General features: G+C 42.5%; 1 protein-coding gene across 5 annotated transcripts; it reads right to left on the reverse strand.

Annotated features, from left to right (window-relative positions):
• Positions 1-401: 401 nt before the first annotated feature.
• LOC137605163 (calcitonin gene-related peptide type 1 receptor) lies at positions 402-23,052 on the reverse strand. Of its 5 annotated transcripts, none has more exons than XR_011037694.1 (13): positions 8,342-9,002; positions 8,040-8,148; positions 6,716-6,869; positions 6,443-6,553; positions 5,929-6,041; positions 5,367-5,458; positions 4,917-5,290; positions 4,730-4,790; positions 4,357-4,423; positions 3,621-3,839; positions 3,158-3,199; positions 2,429-2,739; positions 402-2,330 (listed from the first exon to the last, which is right to left on the reverse strand). XR_011037694.1 is itself a non-coding variant. In XM_068329625.1 (13 exons), exons 1-13 carry the CDS (start codon positions 8,479-8,481, stop codon positions 2,518-2,520), a joined length of 1,611 nt encoding a protein of 536 aa, XP_068185726.1. In that variant the 5' UTR covers positions 8,482-8,995; the 3' UTR covers positions 402-2,517. The 5 variants fall into 5 exon arrangements, 4 of the variants coding, with proteins under 4 accessions (XP_068185726.1, XP_068185728.1, XP_068185727.1 ...); XM_068329625.1 differs by having other exon boundaries at positions 402-2,739; positions 4,917-5,070; positions 5,164-5,290; positions 8,342-8,995; XM_068329627.1 differs by lacking the exon at positions 8,342-9,002 and adding an exon at positions 22,770-23,052 and having other exon boundaries at positions 402-2,739.
• Positions 23,053-23,352: the final 300 nt, after the last annotated feature.

Consider the following 23,352-nt stretch of genomic DNA (forward strand, 5'->3'; position numbering starts at 1 on the left):
GGGACTCCGTGCCAGTGCAGCAGATGTTTCCCATTGCAACACCCAACCTCAGAGCAACAGGGGTGTCAGGCCAGCAGCGCTGATCACTGACATTATGTTCAAACTGGTCCAGTAGAAACTCATTGTGTAGTCACATTACATATTTGTCTGCTAAATGTCTTTTCCTTGTGTGCTCGCATGTCGAGGGCGATTTATTATCCCTGCCTACCAAACTAAATGAATGGAGTTGAGTTCCAGCCTGCTAACACAACCACCAGCCAGAACATGACAAACTGTGTCAAAACCTTCAACTGGTGTGTGTGTGTGTGTGTGTGTGTGTGTGTGTGTGTGTGTGTGTGTGTGTGTGTGTGTGTACATATTTATACGCCATCAAAAAAAAAGAGAAGAAAACATGTGTTGGAACTGTACAATCTCTTTAGAGCCATATGAACACATACATACACAACTTAAACGGTACATAAGAGTTAAAGGAGTTGTTCACTGATAATGATGCATTAGTACACAGTACATCATTTGGTTTTTAAAGACTTCATTGTGTTGTTATACATCTCATAATTGAAACTGTCCTGCAGATCCGACATGAAAGTGTGACAGCCATTGCTAGAGGATAGAGTGAATATGTCCATCTGTTGGAATTCACCATTTACCCCAGACAACGGCAGCCGGCAGCACAGAAACGTCACTTTGCTCGTGAGCAGAAGCGAGTGCTTCACATGGTCACAGCTGCATTAAAGACCGATGAGTAACGTTAACATAAAAACATAACTGCATCGACATTTTGTTGAAAAAGCGTGCACGTTTTGGATCGTGTACCTGTAACACATCGTCAAAAGTCTGTCCAGCAAAAAATAAAATAAAAAACCAAAACACGCCAATGGATACAGCAACTCGTTACAAGCCCTCAGCTGGAATGCCCAGTCCTTTTCCCAGTCCTCCCATTTAAAACCACTGGAGAAGAACATTCCAGACTCTCACATGAGATGGCTGCTTCATGGCTGAATAACCCCCACTCATAAATACTGTACATAGGCTATATAAACCATATACACACACACACTCACACAATCCTAATTTAAAAAGTATTTACACCAGCTGACAGTGGCTTACGATACCAGCCTCGTGGAGTGTGAGTTGAAAAGTGATCGAACTGTTTTGGTTTTTTTGCACAGCTTCATGTAAAACCTGATTATGTCATCAGCTCTGAATAGGGGGGGGGGTTAGTGCTGCATGAAAAAAAAAGTCTAATTTAACCTTAAAAAAAAAAAATCAGACTCAAGTATTGCCACAATTAACTCAAGTAGCATTAACTTCACATCCAAACCTCACAATTGATTAAAGACTTATTGATTTCTGACATGATCAATTGTTACATGACTGGTTTGAATTTTTTTTCACACAGTGGCGATGGGTTGCTCTAATTTTTACAATGACAGGCGACAAATATGGACTGAAATATGCACTCTTTTCAAGGCATGTCGATATTGTTAATATTGACTTATATCATCCAAACTCTTCTGTTTAGATCTCCATGAATAGCTCAAACTGGCCTTCCTGGACTGCGTCTCATTTTCTGTTAACAACGAGTACATAACATTTTAACAAACATCTGGAAAAGCCAATTCGTACGTCGCTTTGCTCCGATCGAGCTGAAGGGAATGGTCTTCAGATTGTAGTTACATTCAAGTGTGATTAGCGCATGTGAGAATACTGTGTAACCAGGCTGCACATGTCAGTAAGGGTCACTTCAGCCAGCTCAAACGTTGGCCTGATTTCTGAAAATGAAGGCAGAAAGCTAATAGAACAAATCAGTGAGTCGACACAAGTTCACAATAAAATGAAAGTAAAATAAAAGTTAATGACAAACTGGCATTGAGTCATTTTGATATTTAATTGATCGAAAAAAATATATGTGGCATGTCAACTTTAATAAATACCGATAGCACTTTTCAATAAACAAGAATATGTCCAGATAAATTAAGGTTAACATGTGAAAGATATAAAACGGCTTTAAAATATTATGAACCAGTTAAGCCTTCAGCGTCGTTCTGATACTGTGATGAATATACAGATTGATATAAACAATGAACGAGGCAGGCATGATTGTCTTGGTTTGGCACTAACCATGTCAAAAGAATCTACAGTGTAATGTAACCAAAGCGTGTTTGTGCACAACGTGACCCCGGAAAATGACGTCCAAGCAGCCAATATTCATCCATTTAAAAACATTTTGGTCAGGCATAAGTATCAACAGCTTTGTGGTGATTATGAAGATGCATTTTTGTCCAAGTGGAGCGGTTCAGCTGCTGACTGTAGACGTAACGCAGGGACAGCTGTAACCATACAGTTCTGTTAAAGGGTCTGTCTGTGTGAAAGACGTGACAATATACTTCAGGCGGGACGGAGCCTGGGTGTAAATCTATTCACTCACTGCTGATTGGTTCCCATGGCGCCATGGAGCTCCAAACATGCTGATGTCTTTAAGGTGGGTGGAGCAAGAAGGGCTCGGGGGGTATGTTGTCAGGCGAAGGGGCTGTCCGACTTCAGCATAGCGGCGTCCGCATCGTGGAAGCCTCTGCCGTTCATGTGTTCCGTGTGGCCGTCGATGCTGTAGCAGCCCTGCACCTCGGTGATGGAGGACGCGGTGTAGGAGGCCGAACGCATGGCGTCTGAGTGGTTTCCTACGCTGCTGCCAAACTGGACATTATACTGGTTCCAGTGTCTCCTCAGAACAGCCTGGACCTAAAACAAACATACTATTTTATGCAGGGCTTATGCTTTGAGTTTGACATTTGCACATGCTTTACAGTTGGCTGAAAAAAGAAATCAGCATTGTTGTCTTGTCAGTTTTATTTGCATGCAGACAGGTTGGGAACCAGTCACGTGACCGAGACCTGTCAAGCGGCACAGGCGCATGCATTCCTCTGTGTGTCAGTCCACACAGGAGTCACCTTTCAAAATAAAACATCTATAGACTGATAATCTATAAAAAAAAAAAAAGAAAAGAAAAATTCAAACGCTCTGTGCCGCCCAGTACCGGGTCACGACCCGGGGGTTGGGGACTACTGCTGTAGTTGACACCCTGTTCACAGGGTCACGCCTGATCACCAATGGGAAGTGTGCATGAGAGTGTGTGCAGGTGTAAAAAAGAGCATCTTACTTCTCCATTGAAAAAGCAGAAGATGGTGGCCACCAGCAGACCCTGAAAGTCAAAAAATAAATAAATAAATGAGAGATTATCAATAGACAGGCCTGTCTGACATGTTGTGTTGCTCAAGAACCCCCCCACCCCATAAAAAAGCTGCCCATGCCGGCTCCGGATGATCAGATAACACCTCATTAACGTCCAACTGATTTCAGCCCTTTTAAGCTAATGCGTGCCTTCCTTCCTGCTGCTCTTTGCAGTGCTGCAGCATAAACAGAGCTGGTCTGATGGGAAACGGCTTTTGAGACGAGGAGAATAAATCTGAGGGGGGAGCCACTAACATGTCATCAGGAGAGGTGATTAATGATATACATGTCACACGGAGAGCACGTGAAGGATTCATCCTCTGTTTCTGCATGTTTTTAATGGAAATGTTGGAGGAATTCAGGAACAATCGGCACCAAACTGACCGTCTCACCTGGTAATGCATCAGTATGTGCATGATGTAGTCGTATATTTCAGAAGACACCCTGCCCTCGGGCTTATAGGGGAGCAGCACATACTGAATTCCCAGAAGGGGCACGAGGATGAGAGTGGCCCTCACGGCTTTCATGTACAGACTGGACTCTGCCTGATGGGTCACCTTCAGCTTGGTGATGAGAACTCGCACAATATTTAGGAGAAAGAACAGATTGACCTAAGGGGATAGAAGTGGAAAGGACATTACATCAGCACTGTTTTCTGGCTCTTAGTCACGTCAGCTGAAAATATGGACCAGCGAGCAGTACCTTACCACAATTTTTTTTTATTCCTAAACACTCCCATTTGGTTTAAACTAAAATAAATCCATTTAAAAAATGTTTGCGAAAGAAACCCGAACATTTCTTTGTTAAAGGTTCCCTGAATGCTGAATATTTATCCTGCGATGGTCTTAATGGGACCGGTTTTCCCTGAAGCGTGCCTGGCTATGCTAATTAGGTGAATTCCTAGAATTCAACATGCATCTGGAGACCAGTGGGGGGGGGTTAATCAGAAAGGCAGAAGCATCGATTTCACAAGATAAACCCACTTAATTATGCAATGAAACTGGGTCCTGCTTTCAGGTATCCTACTCACATTAAAAACCATCATTCACAGATGTGCAGCGAAGACACTTGGACTTGATGTGGAACAAATGAGTTCAGTAAACAGACATCACAGTGATTCATTCTCACCAAAAGAGCAGCACAGATGGGTCCATGAATGATGTACAGCAGCGAAGTTTTGGAGCTAATCCAGCAGCTAAAAGAAGACAAGACGGTATAAATGTCAGCCAACCAATGATGATGGATGAGCTTTATGATGAATTAACAGAGAGGGATTGATAACAGAAGCTGTTAGCGAGGGCTGGAAATAGTCTTTGCAAAATAAATAAAAGACGTTAACTCACGAGGTTTTATTTCACATGAAAAAAGCACTTCATATATAATTTTAACCTTTTTTTATTGGGATTATTCACCTCAATCACCTCCATTGTTATCAATGTAAAGCTGACATTACAAGATAATTAAAACAAAGTCATCAGGATGGGTAGACTGAAAATCGTACTTGTCGTTGTAGTAGTAGCTTCGAGCTATGGCGTGTATGGAGGCGGGAATGAGAGGAAAGCCTGCAAAGAAGCACAAAAAACGTTAAGTTCTGTTACATTTTCCTGTTCTTAATTTTCCATTAGAGTTAAAAAAAACAAAAAAACCTACAGAAAAAATTGCAAAAGCGTAACGGTCATGTGACCTACCCCAGCCCAGGAGGTAATACCACATCAGGTGCTGCTTCTCTGCAAACACAGCCACCACTATGAGAGTGTGCAGGTAGATTCCTTCACACAGCATCCAAAAGTAGTTGCATCCAAATAGATACAGATGAATGAACTGGGACACTTTACAGCTCGTCTGAGGAACACAAACACAACATTTGACACCTTTGCTAACCCTAACCCTAACCCTAAACAAAACAACAACAACAGGATAAATGACCAAACTCACCGGATTCCTCTGCACCAGCTCCTGGTTGTTTGCCACTGCCGTCAACCAAATGATTGTGATCACAGAGTTGAGAACGAAAGAGAAGAAGAGGTTTTTGTGGAGGGTGATCCTTTGGCAACTTAAACTCCTGCAAGAGAAGCAAGGTGACGTCAAATGAAGGTGATGTTATTCCATTCTCTGCCTTTAAACCTCAGCAAACTCACTTAAAGTGGAAGAAAATTCCCAGGGAGACGAAGAGGGAGGTCAGTGACAGTCCGTGTCCGATGAGAGCGAGATAGAAAAGATTCATTGCGGTCTGGAAAAAAAGAAACACAAATGTGTCATGAAATTAGGATAATCCAGTTAAACTGTCTTCAAGCTATTACAAATTAAACATTGAGACTATCATAGATGGAAATAAAATAAAAGTAGATATAAAAAAGCTGGTGAAGAGGGTATTATTCAGAACAACACGATGAAACAATATTTAAATGACAAAATGTCATTCACTCTCTATGCTAGTGACATGATGATGATGATGAGCGAAAAGAAAAAGCAGTTCTTTACTGATAAACCTGATTGTGAAGTATAATTTGATTGAATCATACCTGCGGGTATTATTCAGTCTGTTGTGGTGGGGTTAACCCAGCCTTCTGTCACAGTTTCATTTATAAATGTAATGTCAGTCATGTTTTATCATATCTCATTTGTCTTTGTTCATAACACAATGATTGTGAAATGATTGTTGTTTGATCAGTTAAATGTCATTTCATAAAAATAACTCACCACTCTGCCTTCATTGGTGTGTTCGTTGCAGCGGGTGTAGTTAGTCCAGGTCCGGTTGCTCTCAGGATGAAGAAACCAGTGACCGCTGTCGGTGCAAATCTTTGTCACCATTTCTGCAGGTAAAAATAAGGTATTTTACAGAGTGTTTCAATCAAAGGGGCTAAATTTTACAAATTCTTTCTGGAAATGGACATTAATAGACATAAAAGCACTCACAAACAGTAAGGAGATCCACTGAATCCAATCATAGGTCTGGTCATACTGTCATGTTTGTCTCACGGCAATAAAAGCTAATTTCTATTTACATATTCATGCACAGTATACATGATTGCAGACATGCATTCACAAAAAATCCCTTAAAATAGAAAGAACTCTACGCCACGAGGCTTTAAATGAAGTGTATGTCCACGTTTTTTGGTTCGTCAGCGCGAGATTTCCACTAAATCTGGTGGAGGGGTAGGTCAGATGTCAGCAAGCTGAAGTTAGCAAAAAACCAAAGATGTAGAACTCCTACCTGAAGGGTCGAAATCCTGGAAGTAGTCGGGACAGTGCTGCTCCGAGATGACCCCTGACCTGGTGTCATCCCAACACAGCCAACCATCCCAAGTGCGATTACACACAGGCTCTAAATCACAGACAAACATATCATGAGCTTCAGCTTTGAGACATTTCATGAAAAATGACACAAACTTGTCTGAAATACGTTGCGGTGCATTGTCTAATTAGCTCAGAGGGGTTACAACAACTAAGTCGTGTCATGTCATTGCAACAAGACTTTGTAAGAGACCTTCTCTGCTCTCTGTGTTGTCCTTCATAATCTTCTGGTAGCACTCAAACTGGGCCGTGACTATCTTGTTCCTGGTGAGTCCCATGTCATGGTAGACATTGTTTGGATGCTGCTGCTGGGTTTCATTGACCTCCAGGCTTGCCTTCACAAAAACCTGCAAGGAAAGAGGAAAAATGTACCTTCATTTTTCAGCTGAGGTGTGGCGGGAGGGTTTAGGGACCATTAATGCTTCACACACAAAAAATGACACCTCTGTCGGTAAATGGTCCGTCAATGCCTACATAATTCCTCAGTCATGATTTTGATACAACTGTTAACCATTGTAGCTACACTGCCTGCACTTGTTTCCCAGTGGTACTTGCTCCTTTTCATTCCTTACCGTAAACACTCTGAAAATGTGTCCAAATTCATACCAATGAATACAAAAGACGCATGTAAAAAAAAGACTATCTCTATATCACCTTGAAACAGTGATTGTGTTGGAATGAGGTAATAAAATAGTCTCAAACTAACAATTAAAATATCATCGTTCTGAATGAATGTGTTGGTCTCCATGATGCACAGCAAAAACTGAACATTAATTTCACATAATTTAGCCAATATCCCAGTGTGTTACTCGTTACAGGCAAAAAAAAATGTTGAAATTAGATATATATTTTAAAAATGTTACAACCAACTGCATGAATGGGTCTAATCCTCATATTTGTCACTGTTTTAGCAAGACAAGGTACAAACATTCAACGGAGGACCAACAGCATTTACTTCTGTAATCACAAGCACCCTGCCAAATTTATTTTGGCCCACCCAGACATTAAATCATGGCGCCGCGCCTGTTGTGTCCAGAAACGTGTCTGGCTGTGAATTCCGTCGGGACATATTAAAGTAAGACAGTCATTATAAACTACTTATACCGGGAAAGTGCACAACATACACCAGCTCCCACTCAATCAAATGGTCTCCATGGAGAAGTTGACATCTAGGCAGAAATAGAGCCAAGCACATGTGCAGCTTATTTAGTTCTCAGTAGATCCACAGGGAGCAACGTTTTATCCATCGAAATAATATATCTAATATAAATTTATATATATGTTACTTCACAAAAGGTCAAATGAAGTTAAAACCAACACAGACAGTCAACTCTTTACTAGATGCAATACTGTATGGCATTATATAATGTAAATACAGTGTGACACAGATGTCCAACTGTGATCAGAGACCGTCCAAGTCCAACAATATCAGCGCATGTAAAAGATTATAATTGTAGCACACTACTGAAATATATCATTAGCACAATTAGGTGTAGGTAGGTAGTAGGTACTCCCACCTCTTGTAGATTACACAGCAGTATGAGCGCCACCGCCCCATTCCGTCCGATGCTCTCCATCCTCCTCTTGGGCATGTCAAAGCTGGTTGATGACTTACCAGCTGCAGATCTGGAATGGAGAACAGTTGGAAAAGTCAAGCCCTGTCAAAAAGACCAAAGAAAACTGATGTTTTGATGTTAGTTATGTAAGCCCAGCTGAGCCTTAAATCCCATGCCCCTCCTTGCTGCTGCGTTTTGTGGGCCACTTTTAATTTGCACTATATCAACAAATCCTCCCAAACGTAACGGTAGTTTGAAATCACCTCGTGGGTGTGTCACACATTTCCATTCTAGAAGGTAAATTCTGTTGTCTCTTCAAAGCAGAATCCCAGAAAGTTGTTTGTGGCAAAGCTGTGGGCTGCTGGGATTTCATGTCACTGTGAGTGAATAGCAGATGAGACATAATTCAAATGGAAAAAACATCCCTCAGGTTGTACAAACCATTGCAAAACAGTGTTTTACTAATGCACGGGGAGCTTCAGATAGTTTAGGGTTGCCTGCTGGAGCTGGTGTTTGACTATCAAAGAGCTGCTGGGTTGTTAGCGCTCCAGTTGCTCTTGGTGTGCCATTTACATACAACTTCTGGTTTGCTTAAGGCCAGCACTTGTGTTTTTCTATCTAATGACTCTGGTATTATCTGATGTTCCAGGATTTATTGTCATCAAATGGATGTTTACAGGTTTTAAGAGACTGAACATCTCCTATCTCTCTTGATTGTCAAGTTCCAGTTTACACGACTCCCACAGACCACTTATGTAGTTCATCTTCACCCCTTCTTTTGTTGATTTACAATTATCATAACCTTTTCTGACCGTTTCCATTTTCTTCTACAGTCGTAACATTTAACTCTTCACTGTCCTTGCGGATTTACTGATGCCAAAGCAAAAGATGCATGGAACCACAAGGCTACTGATGTAAGCAGAGTTGGAATAGGACTATTTATATTGTATTAATGAGCCTTTTGCGGTATAGATAGCAGGTCTTAACTTGGGGTAAACCTGCAGCTCCTTTACATCAAACAAAACTAACTGTTGTGCTTTGGGCATTTGATTACTGTATTACGTTTCCTTTCTGTGTTTGGGAGATTTCTGGGTTTGTCCAATTGAATGGAAACATTGGGATAAACCCAAAGTTTGTTGGAGGGATTACACAACTTATTTGGACTGGGAATTTGTCAAGACCTGGCAGAACTGGCCAATGAAGAGGGGCATCTGGAATATCCAGCTTAGCCTGCTGCCATTGTAATTTGATTCCAGATAAGAGGAAGATGTCAAGCCCATGCCTGGTGTGTTTTAACTGATTTTCAGCATCCAAATGGACTGCAATCAGGAATATGTGGGCTTTAGTGCTCTTGACTGATGCAGGCAATCTACAAACTGTGTTTCTGTACTTTTCAACCCTGCCTGGTTACATCAATGACAAAAGTCATTACCCAACGCTTGCAGTCTGTGTTGGTGTCGCAACTAACAGAATCCTTTGATTTAACTGAGTCATTGTCTATCCAGAGCCAACAGACATCAATTAACTCGACACTTGCAGTAAATGTTTTTAAAAAACACATATGGATCCTTGCGACACCTGAAATTGCATTCCAAAGTAAACTTTCCTGTTTCCAGGAAGCAGCAGTTTCCATAACAGAACATTTTCAAAAGGCGTAAAATGGAATAAAGCGGGGGGAATCAGCGAGTACATCACCGAGAGATTTGATCAAGAAAAGCTCTTCGATAGTTCGATCGCCAGAGGAACTGGCCCAGTGCCTCCTCCAGTCTGCTCACAGTTGATTTTGCATTACACCAGGGAAAGGAGGTGAGGAGGCGGGGCTTACTGAAACTGGGATTGTAAAACATTACGATGATGTGCAAATTGGAAACAGCCAGGAAAAGATCAGTGGCTTGCTGCACTCACGCAAACACACGAGAACGCACGTGTTGACAGATGCGTACACACACGGCGCTCTGCTTTGGCAGGTTACATCGCCGTTTCTCAGCAAAGACTTCATACAGACCAAAACAGAGGACATGTCTGATCAGACAGCAACTCAAAACAGACATTACAAAGGTTTATTGTTTCCCAATAGCTGCTTTAATGTGGTTCAGAGCTCACTGAGATTTCCCCCTCAGCTCATTTACGTTGACAATAGCTTGTTTACGGCATTGTTTCATCAATGTTAAAGATGGCACTGATGAAAGTCCTCCTAAAAGGGTAAGTTTGAGCAAGATGTTTTATCCACCTTTGTCATAAACACCATGTTTACGACAAAAACTAAATAATCAGATCTGATAGTGAACAAACACATGACACATGTTGCAGCGTGAGATGAGAACTGGCCACAAGAAAAGAACTTCGTCATGGTTGCTCTTTTTGAACAATGATGTTGGTACAATGAGCCGATTGAACAATAGAGATTGCTCACTGTTAGAGGTATTGTTGAGATATTTGGCCTTTTGAAATCTCTTCGCAAAGACACTTCAAATAATTGTTCAAACCAAATGACACTGAATAAAACATATAACGCAGTTTCAGTTCTGTATCCATAACCAACCTCTGTCATGCTGAATATATTTGCTTTCACTTGTAATGACTGTTTCATTTTGTTCACAGGTAACATTTAGTTCTGATTCAGGAACCACTGGGACACCCCGACCCAAACTCGATGTGCTAATTTCAGCTCAAAGCGAATAGAGCAACACCAGTAGAAGCACAACACTTGATTATTGATCTGTTTAGGTCAACTTCACCTTGACCACAAAACAGTGTGGGTGGTCCTCAGAGGGTTTCACACAAGTGGTTAGTCATGTACACTTTGCACAAGAGCTGACATCACCGATTACATCTGCCAGGCTGGAGGATACCTGGAACAACAGCCCATGTGTAACAGCTGCTGTCTTCTCACCCAGTGCCAAAGCTTGGCCTGTGCTCAACTCCCACTGTTCCCACAGAGTTGTTGTGTTGTAAACATCCGTCTGCTCTCATGGGACGTTTGGAGTCCCATTCACAAAGTTCAGATGATCGTTACAATAAGTTGGAGAGCCTCGAACGTATTTACTGCTCTTTTATACAGAAGAAAATGACTTAACTATACAGCAGAATGAATGACTGAAGATGTGACAGGAGAATACTTTCAGCAGCATTCTAAGGTTAAATGAAAGGAAATAACTGTTGTTATCTGTATATGAATAGAACCATCCTTCCTAATTCTACCTTAATTTCAAATGTTTTTGTATACGTCCTCACAGATACAAAGAAAAGGTGACAAATCTTTCAGTCCTCATATTTCATGTAACTAATGAAATTATACCACTGGTTTCACTGTGTTGGAGTACATTATCACAATCCTTCCACCACCATTTTCCTTGTCGTTAAACTTTTTGACAGTACAGTTACCGCCACGGATGAATGAATATTATATACGCATAGAAACACTGACGGATAGAGGACTTGAAATCAATATTCATAAGTAAATGGAGTATAAATGGGTCTTAACAAGTAGCTTCCTGGATTGTTTCCTTCAGGAAGACTGTGTTGTGTAATGGAGTAATGTATGGCTTTTAAAATGCAATTAGTATTTGTTGTCCAGCTACCCAGTTTAGAAGACATCCTGTTGCATCAGTTAGCGTTGGTGAAGATACAAAAATGAAAATATGTTGCACAAGAATGTTAGCTTGATGCTGTTTTAAGAAGAAAAACACCTACATCAGGAAATAGTGTGTGTGTGTGTGTGTGTGTGTGTGTGTGTGCCTCTGGGTTTATTCCTGCAGTATATCATTTTGATAAACAGTGGGAGTGAAAAGAAGCTTTGATTCAGGATGATATTTCAAGCAATGTTTGATTTATATAAGCATGTAAATATAGTGTTTATATTTTAAAAGCCAGCTTCACAATAGAAAGGAAGGCAGCAGTGTTTCAAGAGACCCCAACTACAGCCTCAATCAAACCACAGATTATCAGGATTTATTATGTGCATTAAATGCAGCTCCCACAAAAACAAGCCATATGGATCTCAATCATCAATAAATGCAAAAGCATATGAGAGACAAGAAGAAGAAGAAAGGAAAATAGAAAGAGGGAAAGGAGGACAGGAGAAGAAACATACTTAAATCATCCCCTTGGGGAAATAATTTTTTTCCACAGACTATGTTCACACACACACACGCACACACAGCATATATGTTTCGAACATGCACACGCAACAGTCCTGTAAGCATGCAAGGTGGGCTAGCGTCGTCTTTGATTCACGATGATTTATTCTTATTATCAAAACATATCACCAACTATCTTCTGGATGTAAGAATGAGCTCAGACGTGACGCTGGCACCAGTCCACTCTTTCTCACCACTCTCTGTATCACGACGTGTTGACTGATACCGTTAAGCCCAGTTTCGCTTTTCATTCAGCACGTGCAACACGTGCCTCAGGGCCGAGTCCTCCTCAGCTGCGCTTGAAGGACTCAGCTTTTAATGAGCGGGACAACATCCTGTGTCTAGATAAATTACTCTAGTTTTACCTTCTAATGTCCGGAAAAAAGAAAAAAAAAAAGCCCTACCTGCTTCTCATTATTTCCTTTCTTCAAAAAAGAAATGTGGCTCAAAAGAAGTACTGGCATGTATAGCAAGAGAAGAATGGTCATTTTAGAGGCAAGATGAGAGAAAACAGTCTGAAAAAAGAGGGACCTCCTACATCTTGTTGCTTTAAAAGTGATGCTAGACATGTGAATCAAAGACAAAAATAAGAAACTGAGGTGCAACATGGGTGATTTATCTCAGAGTCCATGAGACCAAATACAGCTGGTGGACTTTTCCCATGGGATCAGCTGTACATTGAGATAATCTTTCCCATGTGACTCAGAAACTGTGCAAATGAAGACGTTAATATCTCAGCCAATGATGTGAGCCCGGGACATGGGAAAAAGCTTCCTGAAAATCTTGCCAAGGGCACCACCAGATGTCAGAGCAAACAATAACAATTCCGCCCAGATGTGAGGGAGGAGTCATCTTTGTTGCATGAGAAGACCTCCTCAACTCCGAGTCCACCCGCCCTGGACGATGCACGCGATATTCTTTGCATTGACATGGAAAGAGAGAGAGAGAGAGAGAGACGTTGTGTTCCAGTGGTTGCAGAGCAGACAACGCACATGCCGAAGTATTCATGTCACCGCATTCACGCCCAGGCAACGCTCTCCAGGCGACCGCATGGATCCAGCAGGGGTGCTGAAATGGAGGAAAAGGCTGCGTTCTTGTGTCACTCACGGGTCAATGTGGAAGCAGAGGCTGATGCTGGTGGAAAATATTGTCAATCAAACCCCTATCCAGGTCGTGGAGTTAAAAGGACAGATGACGTAGGTCAGTTTCTTGAGGACCTCGAAACATACATGATCTTCCTCTAACGTAAACCTTCAGGGCTGGCTCAGAACATAGTGTGGTCTTTTCATTGCGAGGCAGATAGTGAGTGTGTGGGGGATGGGTTTGTGGAAGAGCATGAAATGATTCGGAGGGAGTTGTCGTCCTTTTTGAACCACTCACTGATGTAAGCATCCTGCCTTAGGGTTAATCAAACATGATCCAGTTACTACGTGCAGGTAATGCACCGCAGATACACAATTCAGGGGTTCTGACACAACGTCCTGCCATATTGACAGATGTATAAAAGCAGTGTTGTCTGGATTGGTAAGCCACACAACATCACGGTAACATGATGGTTCTCTGTTGATGTTTGACCGTGTCAAAACTACTCATCATGTTGGTGAGAAATCAGATATTTTTACATATGTACACACCTAATTGTAGAGATAATAAATCACAATAAAAGCATGTAATGTGAGTCTTTGAAACTTATTATTTCTTGCAAAAATCAAAAAATGTTAATTTAGAAATAGGTGTTGTGGCTTTGATCCATTTAAGCACCAAGAGAGCTGCTAAACATCTCCCTGTGGATCATTGGCAGCAAAGTCCTTACCTTTATTAAGATGCTTTCCTGTTTTGTTACTGCAATATCATATTTTTTAGCAACTTTGGGTTTTACCTGTGTGTACAACAATATCAGGGTGGTGTTCTCAATATTTTCCAAAACAAATAAATGAAGTAAAAAGAGGTCTCTGTTTTTGGTTAAATTGGTTGTCGTGTAACTGGACCGTTCGTCTGCTGTTTGACGATAAACAGGTACCATACAGGAGTGAGATGATTGGGTGAAAGCTGCTACCTGCTGCTAGTAGAAACAATGATGGAAGAACAACACACTATCCTGGAAAAAAAGACAACACACTGTTTTGTCAAACTGAGCTGCAAACTTACACGATAATCCTCTGGCGGCCATCTTTCACTTGATAAATGTGAGCCACATCCCTGGAGACCGACAGTAATCACCTCCAACTTTGTTTTCAATCACACCTCAAATAGAAATGCTGAAGCGACAAATTGATTGGGTTCACAACACAATGTCGTCTTGCTCAACATTTGTCTGTCCTCTTCTAATTTTTTAAGCTACTGTAATAGGCTGTACTTTCCATGGCTAAGTTTTTTTCAGAGTTTTGTTAAAAATAAATCGTCATTAAAAGTGAACTCTATCAGAATAGCTGAACAGCTGTCACAATGGAAAAGTGCTATATATAAACTACTGCTGTAAAATCACAAATAATAACCTTCATGGATGTGGTTTCACCATCTTATTAGAGGAAATAAGATGAGCAAAAAAGATAATGAAACTGCACGTTAACTGCCAACACGGGGGAATCATACTGCGCTGAATGTCAAGTAACCTTTAAAAGGTCCTCCAATTTCATTTAAGCGCCTTGTGAAGTTAACAAATTCCCACTGATGCCAAGTGTTCAGTGTCCGATCCCTGCAGTGGGTAATGAGTCACAAAAATATAATTTGTGGACCAGTGGGGGGAAACCCTCTGAAAAACAGCCAAGCCCTGCAGCCTTTATCAGAGCAGTGCTCACACACAAAGCACTACTGGAGACATACTGTTATTACATCATCACATCATGTGACTTTGTCCTCCACAATTAAAGTAACACCTGCTGTGACGACGGTCGCCTCATGTTTGTTCCATAGAAGTTATGACCTCATGACTGTTCATCACCATCACAGAAAGCATCCGATTCCTCACAGATTCTTAGGCCAGTGGGGTTGATTTACAGAGATATCTAGTAAATAATACTCTGGTTATTGTCAATATCGTAGTACTTTTGTACATTTGTCCAGTGTATATAAAGTAACGGTCCTTATGAACATTTATTGCATGAGAAACCTGCATGGAAATAAAAGAAACAAGAACCAAGGGAGTCAGACTGCAACATCCCACGAAGGTTTAGGTCAGGGTACCCTGACAGTAGTACCTGGCAAGTGCATAGCTTTGACCTTTCAGGGTAGGCCAAAGCTATGCACTACCTTTGACCATAGATCAAAGCTAGTGTATACAGTGTAGGTAGATCAAAGCAGTAGCTTTGATCTATGGTCTTACTCACACTGGCCTTCTCCCTCGTCTTTCTATATTATCCTGAGTACTATGCAAAAGTTGAAATTTGACTTGGACCTAGTTTTCTCAAGGTCATCATCTCATTTTCATCCCCTTTGCTGCCGGAGTCATGTGCTTTTTGTTTCATCTTTCTATCGGTTGTGAAGATATTTGGTGGACGAACTAACGGACGAACACACCAACACTGACAATTATAATACCTCACTGCTTTGAAGCAGGATGTGATAAAAGTCTGAATTTAGGGCCCCTTCATCACACTCCTGTCAAAGGTAACAACACCCACCTCCCAGCATCTTTATAGGAAACTAATTACCTGATTATGTGTAATTGATTAATCCTTAAAAATGTTTTTAAAAAATGACAGCTTGACATGTGCTAATGTTTCACACATGTTAAATAAGATGCAACATGTCAATGAGTGCTGTTAGGCTGATGTGACTGCACCTCAGCTGTTATTCCTTATTCCAGTATTAATGCTGTGCTAAGACCCTAAGGACACAGTTCCAATACAGAAGTGAGTGTGGCACCGCTCTTGTGTCTTAACCAAAATGTCAAACCAATTGTAAAAAGAAAAGATTTTAAAATAAAAAGCAAAGTGAATTTTTTTTTTGCTGGTGAGGTTCCTGTTCCCTCTCCCACAGCGCCATTGAGATCAAAAACGTGGTGGTCTTCAGCGGCGTCGACAGCAGGGTGCGAGTACCAGTGGTCTCACCGTTTGAAACGGATTCTATTCCAGGAACGTCTACGCAAAGGAAAAAATACCCTGATAAAAATACATTGGTTAAAAATACACCACGCTGCTCTGTGCGTTGCACCTGCAGCTACAGTGTTTTAGTTCCGCTCCTTGGAGTTAATGTAAATGTTTTGAAGTCACTATAGGTCCGGGTTGTGCTTTAAATAGCCTAACCTGCTGAGAATGTACCCGCTGCCTAACCTGAGGCGTACAGTCTGGTGGGAGAGTGCAGCTAATTCTGGTCATTCTTTCCACTACATGGATCATCCATTTTTACAGGTCACTAGAATTTACTTTTCAAGTGCATTAAAGGCTCTGACGGGCGAACAGCATCACACAATAGCTCCAAGCTCTCACTCACAGTGGGGGTGTTTGCTTTTCTGTGTAAAATTTATGCTTCCTCACTGGCTGCTGCTTCTCACAGATTTTTATTTCATGTTTCTTGAATCTTTTAGTGTCATTACACTAGCACACGCCCAGAGAATGGAATGAGTTTTCATATCAGCGGCTTTCATTGACAATATTTCAGCTCATTTATCAGTTTCTTTTTCCTGGTCTGTTTGTCTTCACAGTGTCCATGGAGACCCTACAGATGTGGAAGGAGTACGTCTGGGATCTGGAACACTGACAAGGACCCCCTCACTGATCTTCCCCATTTTCTGTTCAATCTCTCCATCCAAATATTTCCAAACCTGCATCCTGTATAGCAGACTTTAACCACAAGTACTGACAGCATCCACATGTTAAAGTTACTTGGACACAAAACATGTCAAAACTTTTCCTTAAGAGCAAGTCAGAGCAGCAAATAGATGAGCTATTTGCACTGGATTCTTAAGGACAAATATATCATTTCTCAGAGCAACGGGTTACTTTTTCTTGGAAATCTTAAAGTTGGCTTGAAACTAAATAACATTGTAAGAATAATTTATTGGGAAGATGTTAACTCTTAAGACATGGAGACTTAACAGATTGGATGATAAAAATCAAAGAGATACCAGCAATGAGGAAGACAGTGGTCATAAGATAGATAGGCAGGTCCTGGATTTGACGACTATGGGTGTGGTGATAATAATCCAAGGATCTTCTGAATCAAATTGTTTTTAAAGGGATGATCTTGAACTGTAGAGTTACATCAGCTGCTATCCCTGTGCATCTGAAGAAAGCCGCATACCCAATGACTTTTGCATTCAAATATTTTGTTTATAAAATAAATACCTCATACATCTTATGATATTCGCTGAATTGCTTAATACTCCTATGCAATTTCCTTTGAATTGAAGAATATTTCAAGGAATGTTAAGTAGCAGATGGTTGTGATGATGCATTTTGACCTTGGAAAGTTTAATAAATTATTTATGGGGGATGCTTCTTGTGCGTGTGTCAACAAACCCACTTAGATAATAGTCTAAAAAACAATTAAACAAAAAAAATGTGATGTAGCTGCAGAGACAGGTCTGATACTCTTCAATTCTTGCGTTAACTCATGGGATACTTTCACCGCAGTTCAGTTCAGCTGCATCTCAATACAAAGACATGCTTGATAAACAGATGCTGGTTATTACTAAAGATGGTTTGGAATGAATGATAACTATATGAGTATGTTAACCATTATGTGATTATTATTGTGTGGTCTAGAGCCAGAAATCAGAAAAAAGGATAGAGGATTTTTCCCCGGACAAAACGTGTGAAGTACCACTAATTTCCTTTCGGGGATTAAGTCAGTATATAAAATAAATAAATAAAATAAAGCCACCTGTTAAAAATCACCAGCTTTTGGACAGAAATGACATCTACCGTCTGATGTCTTCACAGGAGCCTTCCACCCACATGTCCAAAGCTTCCCACATCCACTACTGGATAAGTCTGATTTACTTGCACCTCTTTTGGCGGTTATTAGAATCTGACTCCTTCAGTGGTTCCCTACCAGTATTGCTGCCACACAAATAACCCTGGAGCTCAGTCAACTTCACTTTCAAAACAGTACTTATGGAAGCCAAGGAATATCCTCCTTGTGCTTGTTGTGGGGCCTAGAATTGACCCCCCAGGGGCGCTACTCGCGTCATTCCTCTCAGGCTCAGGTTTCCTTGTATGCCTTGGGCTCCGGTGACAAAAACATTTGAGGGCTAACGCGGGTGAGAACGCTGCACAGATCCAAGGTGTGGAGCAAACTGCAAGAAATGATGGGTGCTAAAGTGTAACGCTGCCATCGGCGGGTTCCATTTTCACAGGATGCGTTCAGGTGCATCTCTGAGTGTTGGTCATTGAATACACAAGGTGCGTAGATTCACACAATATCACTAAAACCTAAATCAAAAAAGATATCTGTTTCACGCTTCAGAATTAGCAGGAAGAATGTGATGAATGTTTGGCTGAACCCATAGAACAGGAAACCCTCTGGCCGAGATCGAACTATAATGCCAAGTTAAATAAGTGTGTGGAATACTGTTGTTTTTTTATAAGTTAAAGTTTGTTAACTTTGGAAAGCAATTAACTGCAACAATATGCAGAGGTTTTTTGGCCTGGCTTCAGGCCATCTGCGGTTTGACAATAGTAATTTCCACATTTTCACAGTTGAGGAAATTAACTAATTGGAGATCCCACATAAACTACAGACATTTGCTCACAGCAACAGACAATCCAGAGTGTGGGAGAGGTCTAAACGTGATGGGTGGTGACCCGAGAGGCCAACCGGACAGGGATCTCAAAGTTTAAATAAAAAAAACAAAAGATTCTGAGGTTCACTTTCAAAAAAACAGAGAGAGAGAGAGAGAGATGCATTTTCCCCAGATACTGTTTTCCATCACTGGTGGATCAGGAAGCCTGTGGAGTTTCCAGATGTATTCATAAGTGACCACTCACCACAAAATCAACAGTGCCAACCACATTTTAATTCTGTATTTATGTAGCAGCGTATAATGCCAGCACATCTCTCTCTTGCACATACAAAATGTGTTAACACTTTTGTCTGTCTGAGACAACAGCATCCTCTGCAATCAGTCCCCACGCTCCCCACGCTGTACCCTCCCAGCGGCTGACGATCACACGCTCACAGAAACGGAGCACGACGTTCGCTGGCTGTGTTCCTGCAGATGCAGTGACTGTGGTGCGATCTCTCCAGTTAAACACAGGTCAATCCCGACCTGACGTGTTTGTTTCTAGACTCTTCCAGGGCACTGTCAAAAAAAAGAGAAACCCAAGTGCTAGCTGTGGGGTTTTGACTGACTAAAGAGCAGAAACAAGCTCTTTACAAGCAGAGATCGACAGAGTGCCGCAACTGAGATCCTTTCCTATGACCCCTACTCAGAGCTCCCTGACCTCATGCGAAATTAAACTGCAGGAAAAAATAAATAACCTTCCATAATGCATGAAGTGGGACTATTACGTCAAAGGGTCTCACTTCCCCGAAACTGAACCGAGAACCTTGAAGGGAGCGCTTTGAAACCAGAGCACATGTGTGCATCAAGGTGCTTTTGTGTAACACGATCAGGTCGGCCTGGGGTGCGCAGAGACAGGAAAAATACAAAACGTACACTTGGGTTGCCGATTTGATCTATGATGAAAAACTGGTTGGATTTAAAAGATGCAGGAGCAACACAGCGTTGGCGTTCACATGCATTAATAAAGACCGTGTGTTTTTACAGTGTTCGCAAACGGATGCCAACATAGGAGGTTGATCAATAAAACAGGCTGTAGAAGCGGAGTGAGCCTCGATGATCCATGAGGGTTGATGTCTCACAAGAACTCATTACTCTTGGAGAATTTTGCACGCCTTTGCACTCAGAGTCCGTCTCCGATGTTATCAGCAGGCTGCTGGATCAGCTCAAGTAAAACCAGCGCTCAGTGTCACCACAGCCAGTTTAATCTCACAACCTCCCCTAAAGGAGGTCGGAAGGAAATCAGTCTTTCCCCGCTTGACTGAAACAACGTGATCCTGAACCCGGGCCTGAACATGCTACAGAACTGTGAGCGCATCGGCTGCTGCGTTAATGGGATTCCACTGGCACAACCTCCTAAATGCCACCGCTTTAGGACCAGATCCACGATACCGTGGGCAGAGCGAGGGCTCCAGGAGTTATGCTGCAGAGGTCTTTGTCTCACCCACATGTGATAGTTGTTTTCTGGACTTGGGCAGTAAACACTGAGCTCAGTCGTTAAGGGTCGAATCTGATGGCTGCAGTGGCATTTCCCTTTGCACAATCCGCTCATGAAGCGTAAGCCGGGGTCATTGGAAAACAGAAAAAAAAAAGGCTTCCCAGATTCATCTGACCGCTTCGCCAACTGGCAGCTTTGACAGGTTTACGGTCCAGAGTGTCCTGATGGCTGACATGCACGGGGAATTAAACTGGAAATAAAAAACAGCTTCACTCGAGCTCAGAGATTCTGCACTTTCTGGAAATTTATGAACACTTGCAAATTGTGATCATGTGTGGGAACTTATGATCACAATTAGCATGGTCCTTCATAGCTTTTTTTGATTGCAACATACCTTTAATAAGTTATATTATCTTGTTATTGATGTGATGGTGTCTGAAGGCCTAACTTTGACTGGTTACATTAATGTGTTTGATGTACAGTGAGCATGATTTTTTAATGATCTACATGTGATCTACATTTAGTTTCAATTTCAATCACGTCTTTTAATAAAGTTAAGAACAGTTTGGTTCTTGATCGACAGTTTGCTTTCTGCAACGAAATCTAAATTGACATACCGTTCATACACTGTAATGTTAACTCCAAGCACTCTCAGACCACGACCCTCCAGTGATGTCATCGCACCTAAAAGCAACATTCCCTTGATAGTTCGACCATCATGATGTAACTCCTTGACAATGAAAACCTGCCCGTGTAATCCAGAATGACATTTGTAACAATGGTAGTTTGATTACTCAAGAAAAAAACAAAAATTCTGACAGATTTTCTGTCAGGATTCAGATCAGACCTTATAAAGATTTGTCAATCCTGACACCAAACTGAATCCCTAATGGAATTTAAATCCACGTTGTCATTATTTTTTTCCACACACGGGAGTGAATTTGTCTGATCAGTTCAAACATTCTGGATGACCTTTGAACTTATCCCCCATCACAGTGACACGGAACCTTTGAAACATGATGTGGATCCAGAAGACGATCCGGATCACCCTTAAACCCTGACTGTCCCTTGTTCTCACGCGGTACCTCCTGAAAAATGACTTTGAGTCAGTTCATAACCTTTTTCTGCAAATTAACAGACCAGAAAACCTTCAAAAAGCATAACCTCATTGGTGGGGCTAATGGCAGGCTCTCTGACAACACCACATCACTACTAGACCCGCCAGAAATGTGCAACACAGCGTTTGGTTGTGGACAGATCAAGTCCATACACTTGGAAGTGAAGGACTTCATCTCTCCTCAGCGACCTACGCTGCCAAAGGTGACCACAGTATCCTCCAAACACATCACCACCACCATCACCATCTTCATCTTCTCACCATCCAAGCCCACAAACTTCCAGCATGTCCAAATCTGTTGCTTACGTAACCATGCAGATGAATGGAAACCTTCCTCACAAAGAGCTGAACGCGCTGCCGCGGCGTGACGCTCGTCCCTTAATGGGGTTCAATGCTGAGTATTAACGTGACCCGATCGATCCTCTACCGCGGCTCGTTCAGCCACGAATCCTAGACCTTAGGAGCCTCCACTGCGCTCATGTGTGAGTGGTGACGCGTTGTGCGTGAAGGGAACATGTCACGTTACACCCGCTTTACGCACCAGCCTCCAGTCCGCGGAGCCGTCAGACCGACACGGAGGCTGCTGCGTGGATAGAATGAGTCCTACACGGGATAGAATGAGTCCTACACAGGATAGAATGAGTCCTACACGGGATAGAATGAGTCCTATACGGGATAAAATGAGTCCTACACGGGATAAAATGAGTCCTACACGGGATAAAATGAGTCCTACACGGGATAAAATGAGTCCTACACGGGATAAAATGAGTCCTACACGGGATAAAACGAGTCCTACACAGGATAGAATGAGTCCTACACAGGATAAAACGAGTCCTACACAGGATAAAACGAGTCCTACACAGGATAAAACGAGTCCTACACAGGATAAAATGAGTCCTACACAGGATAGAATGAGTCCTACACAGCTGGTGCAGGTGAGCCCACGGGCTTTAGCCTCTGATATTTTCCACACACATCAGTTAAACGCGACACGACCCCCGGGCTGTGGGACCACCACCATCTTCTATCACATCCAAGCTCCAGATGGAGTAAAACACACAAAAAGCAGCTTATCTGCAGCCCGTCGTGCCTCTCACACCGGTGGTCGTGTTACAACGGAGCACAGCCCCCCCCGTTAATGCGCTCCCTAATCCACGCACACGCAGCTCCGATGACAGTGAGAGAAACGCGTGGAATCCTTCCACTCGGCTTCATGCGGCTCAGAAGGAAAGAAACACGTGAAAAGCAGCACAGAGCACGGCAACAATTCTACCTCCGTCCTACCAGAGTCAAATCCACCAGCAGCGCAGGAGGGGAAGGGAGGGGGGCAGGAGCCGGGAAACACGGTCCACCCGACGCACGGAGTGTCTCTGGTGTCCCGGGCGCAGCGGACCAGACGCAGCGGACCAGACGCAGCGGACCAGACGCAGCGGACCACCGGCTCTCAATGAGCGCAGCCGGAGCGCCGGTCCGGCTGACGCCAGAGGACAACCCACCACTTCCTGTGACGTCATCACACCGGGGCACACAGCTGAGGATCCGGAGCCGCAGCCGGTTATTCGAGGTGCATAGTGATTTGACCCCGCCCCCCCCCCCCCCCCACCACAAACACACACACTTCTAAATGGAGCTCTTGCTCCTAAGAATGCGGCGCAGCACCACCACCACCAACACCACCAACACCACCACCAACACCACCACCACCACCACCAACACCACCACCAACACCACCACCACCAACACCACCAACACCACCACCACCAACACCACCACCAACACCACCACCACCAACACCACCAACACCACCACCAACAACAACACCACCAACACCACCAACACCACCACCAACAACAACA

The sequence above is a fragment of the Antennarius striatus genome, chromosome 12 (assembly GCF_040054535.1).
Source record: "Antennarius striatus isolate MH-2024 chromosome 12, ASM4005453v1, whole genome shotgun sequence".
NCBI classification, from domain to species: domain Eukaryota; kingdom Metazoa; phylum Chordata; class Actinopteri; order Lophiiformes; family Antennariidae; genus Antennarius; species Antennarius striatus.

Coding starts and splice junctions, on each gene's coding strand:
- LOC137605163 (XM_068329624.1), bottom strand. CDS start 8,481: ATGTCTCATCTGCTATTCACTCACAGTGACATGAAATCCCAGCAGCCC. Junction 6,042..6,442: donor CCAGGATTTCGACCCTTCAG/GTAGGAGTTCTA, acceptor TTTTACCTGCAG/AAATGGTGACAAAGATTTGC. Junction 4,791..4,916: donor GTATTACCTCCTGGGCTGGG/GTAGGTCACATG, acceptor GCTTCTTTGCAG/GCTTTCCTCTCATTCCCGCC.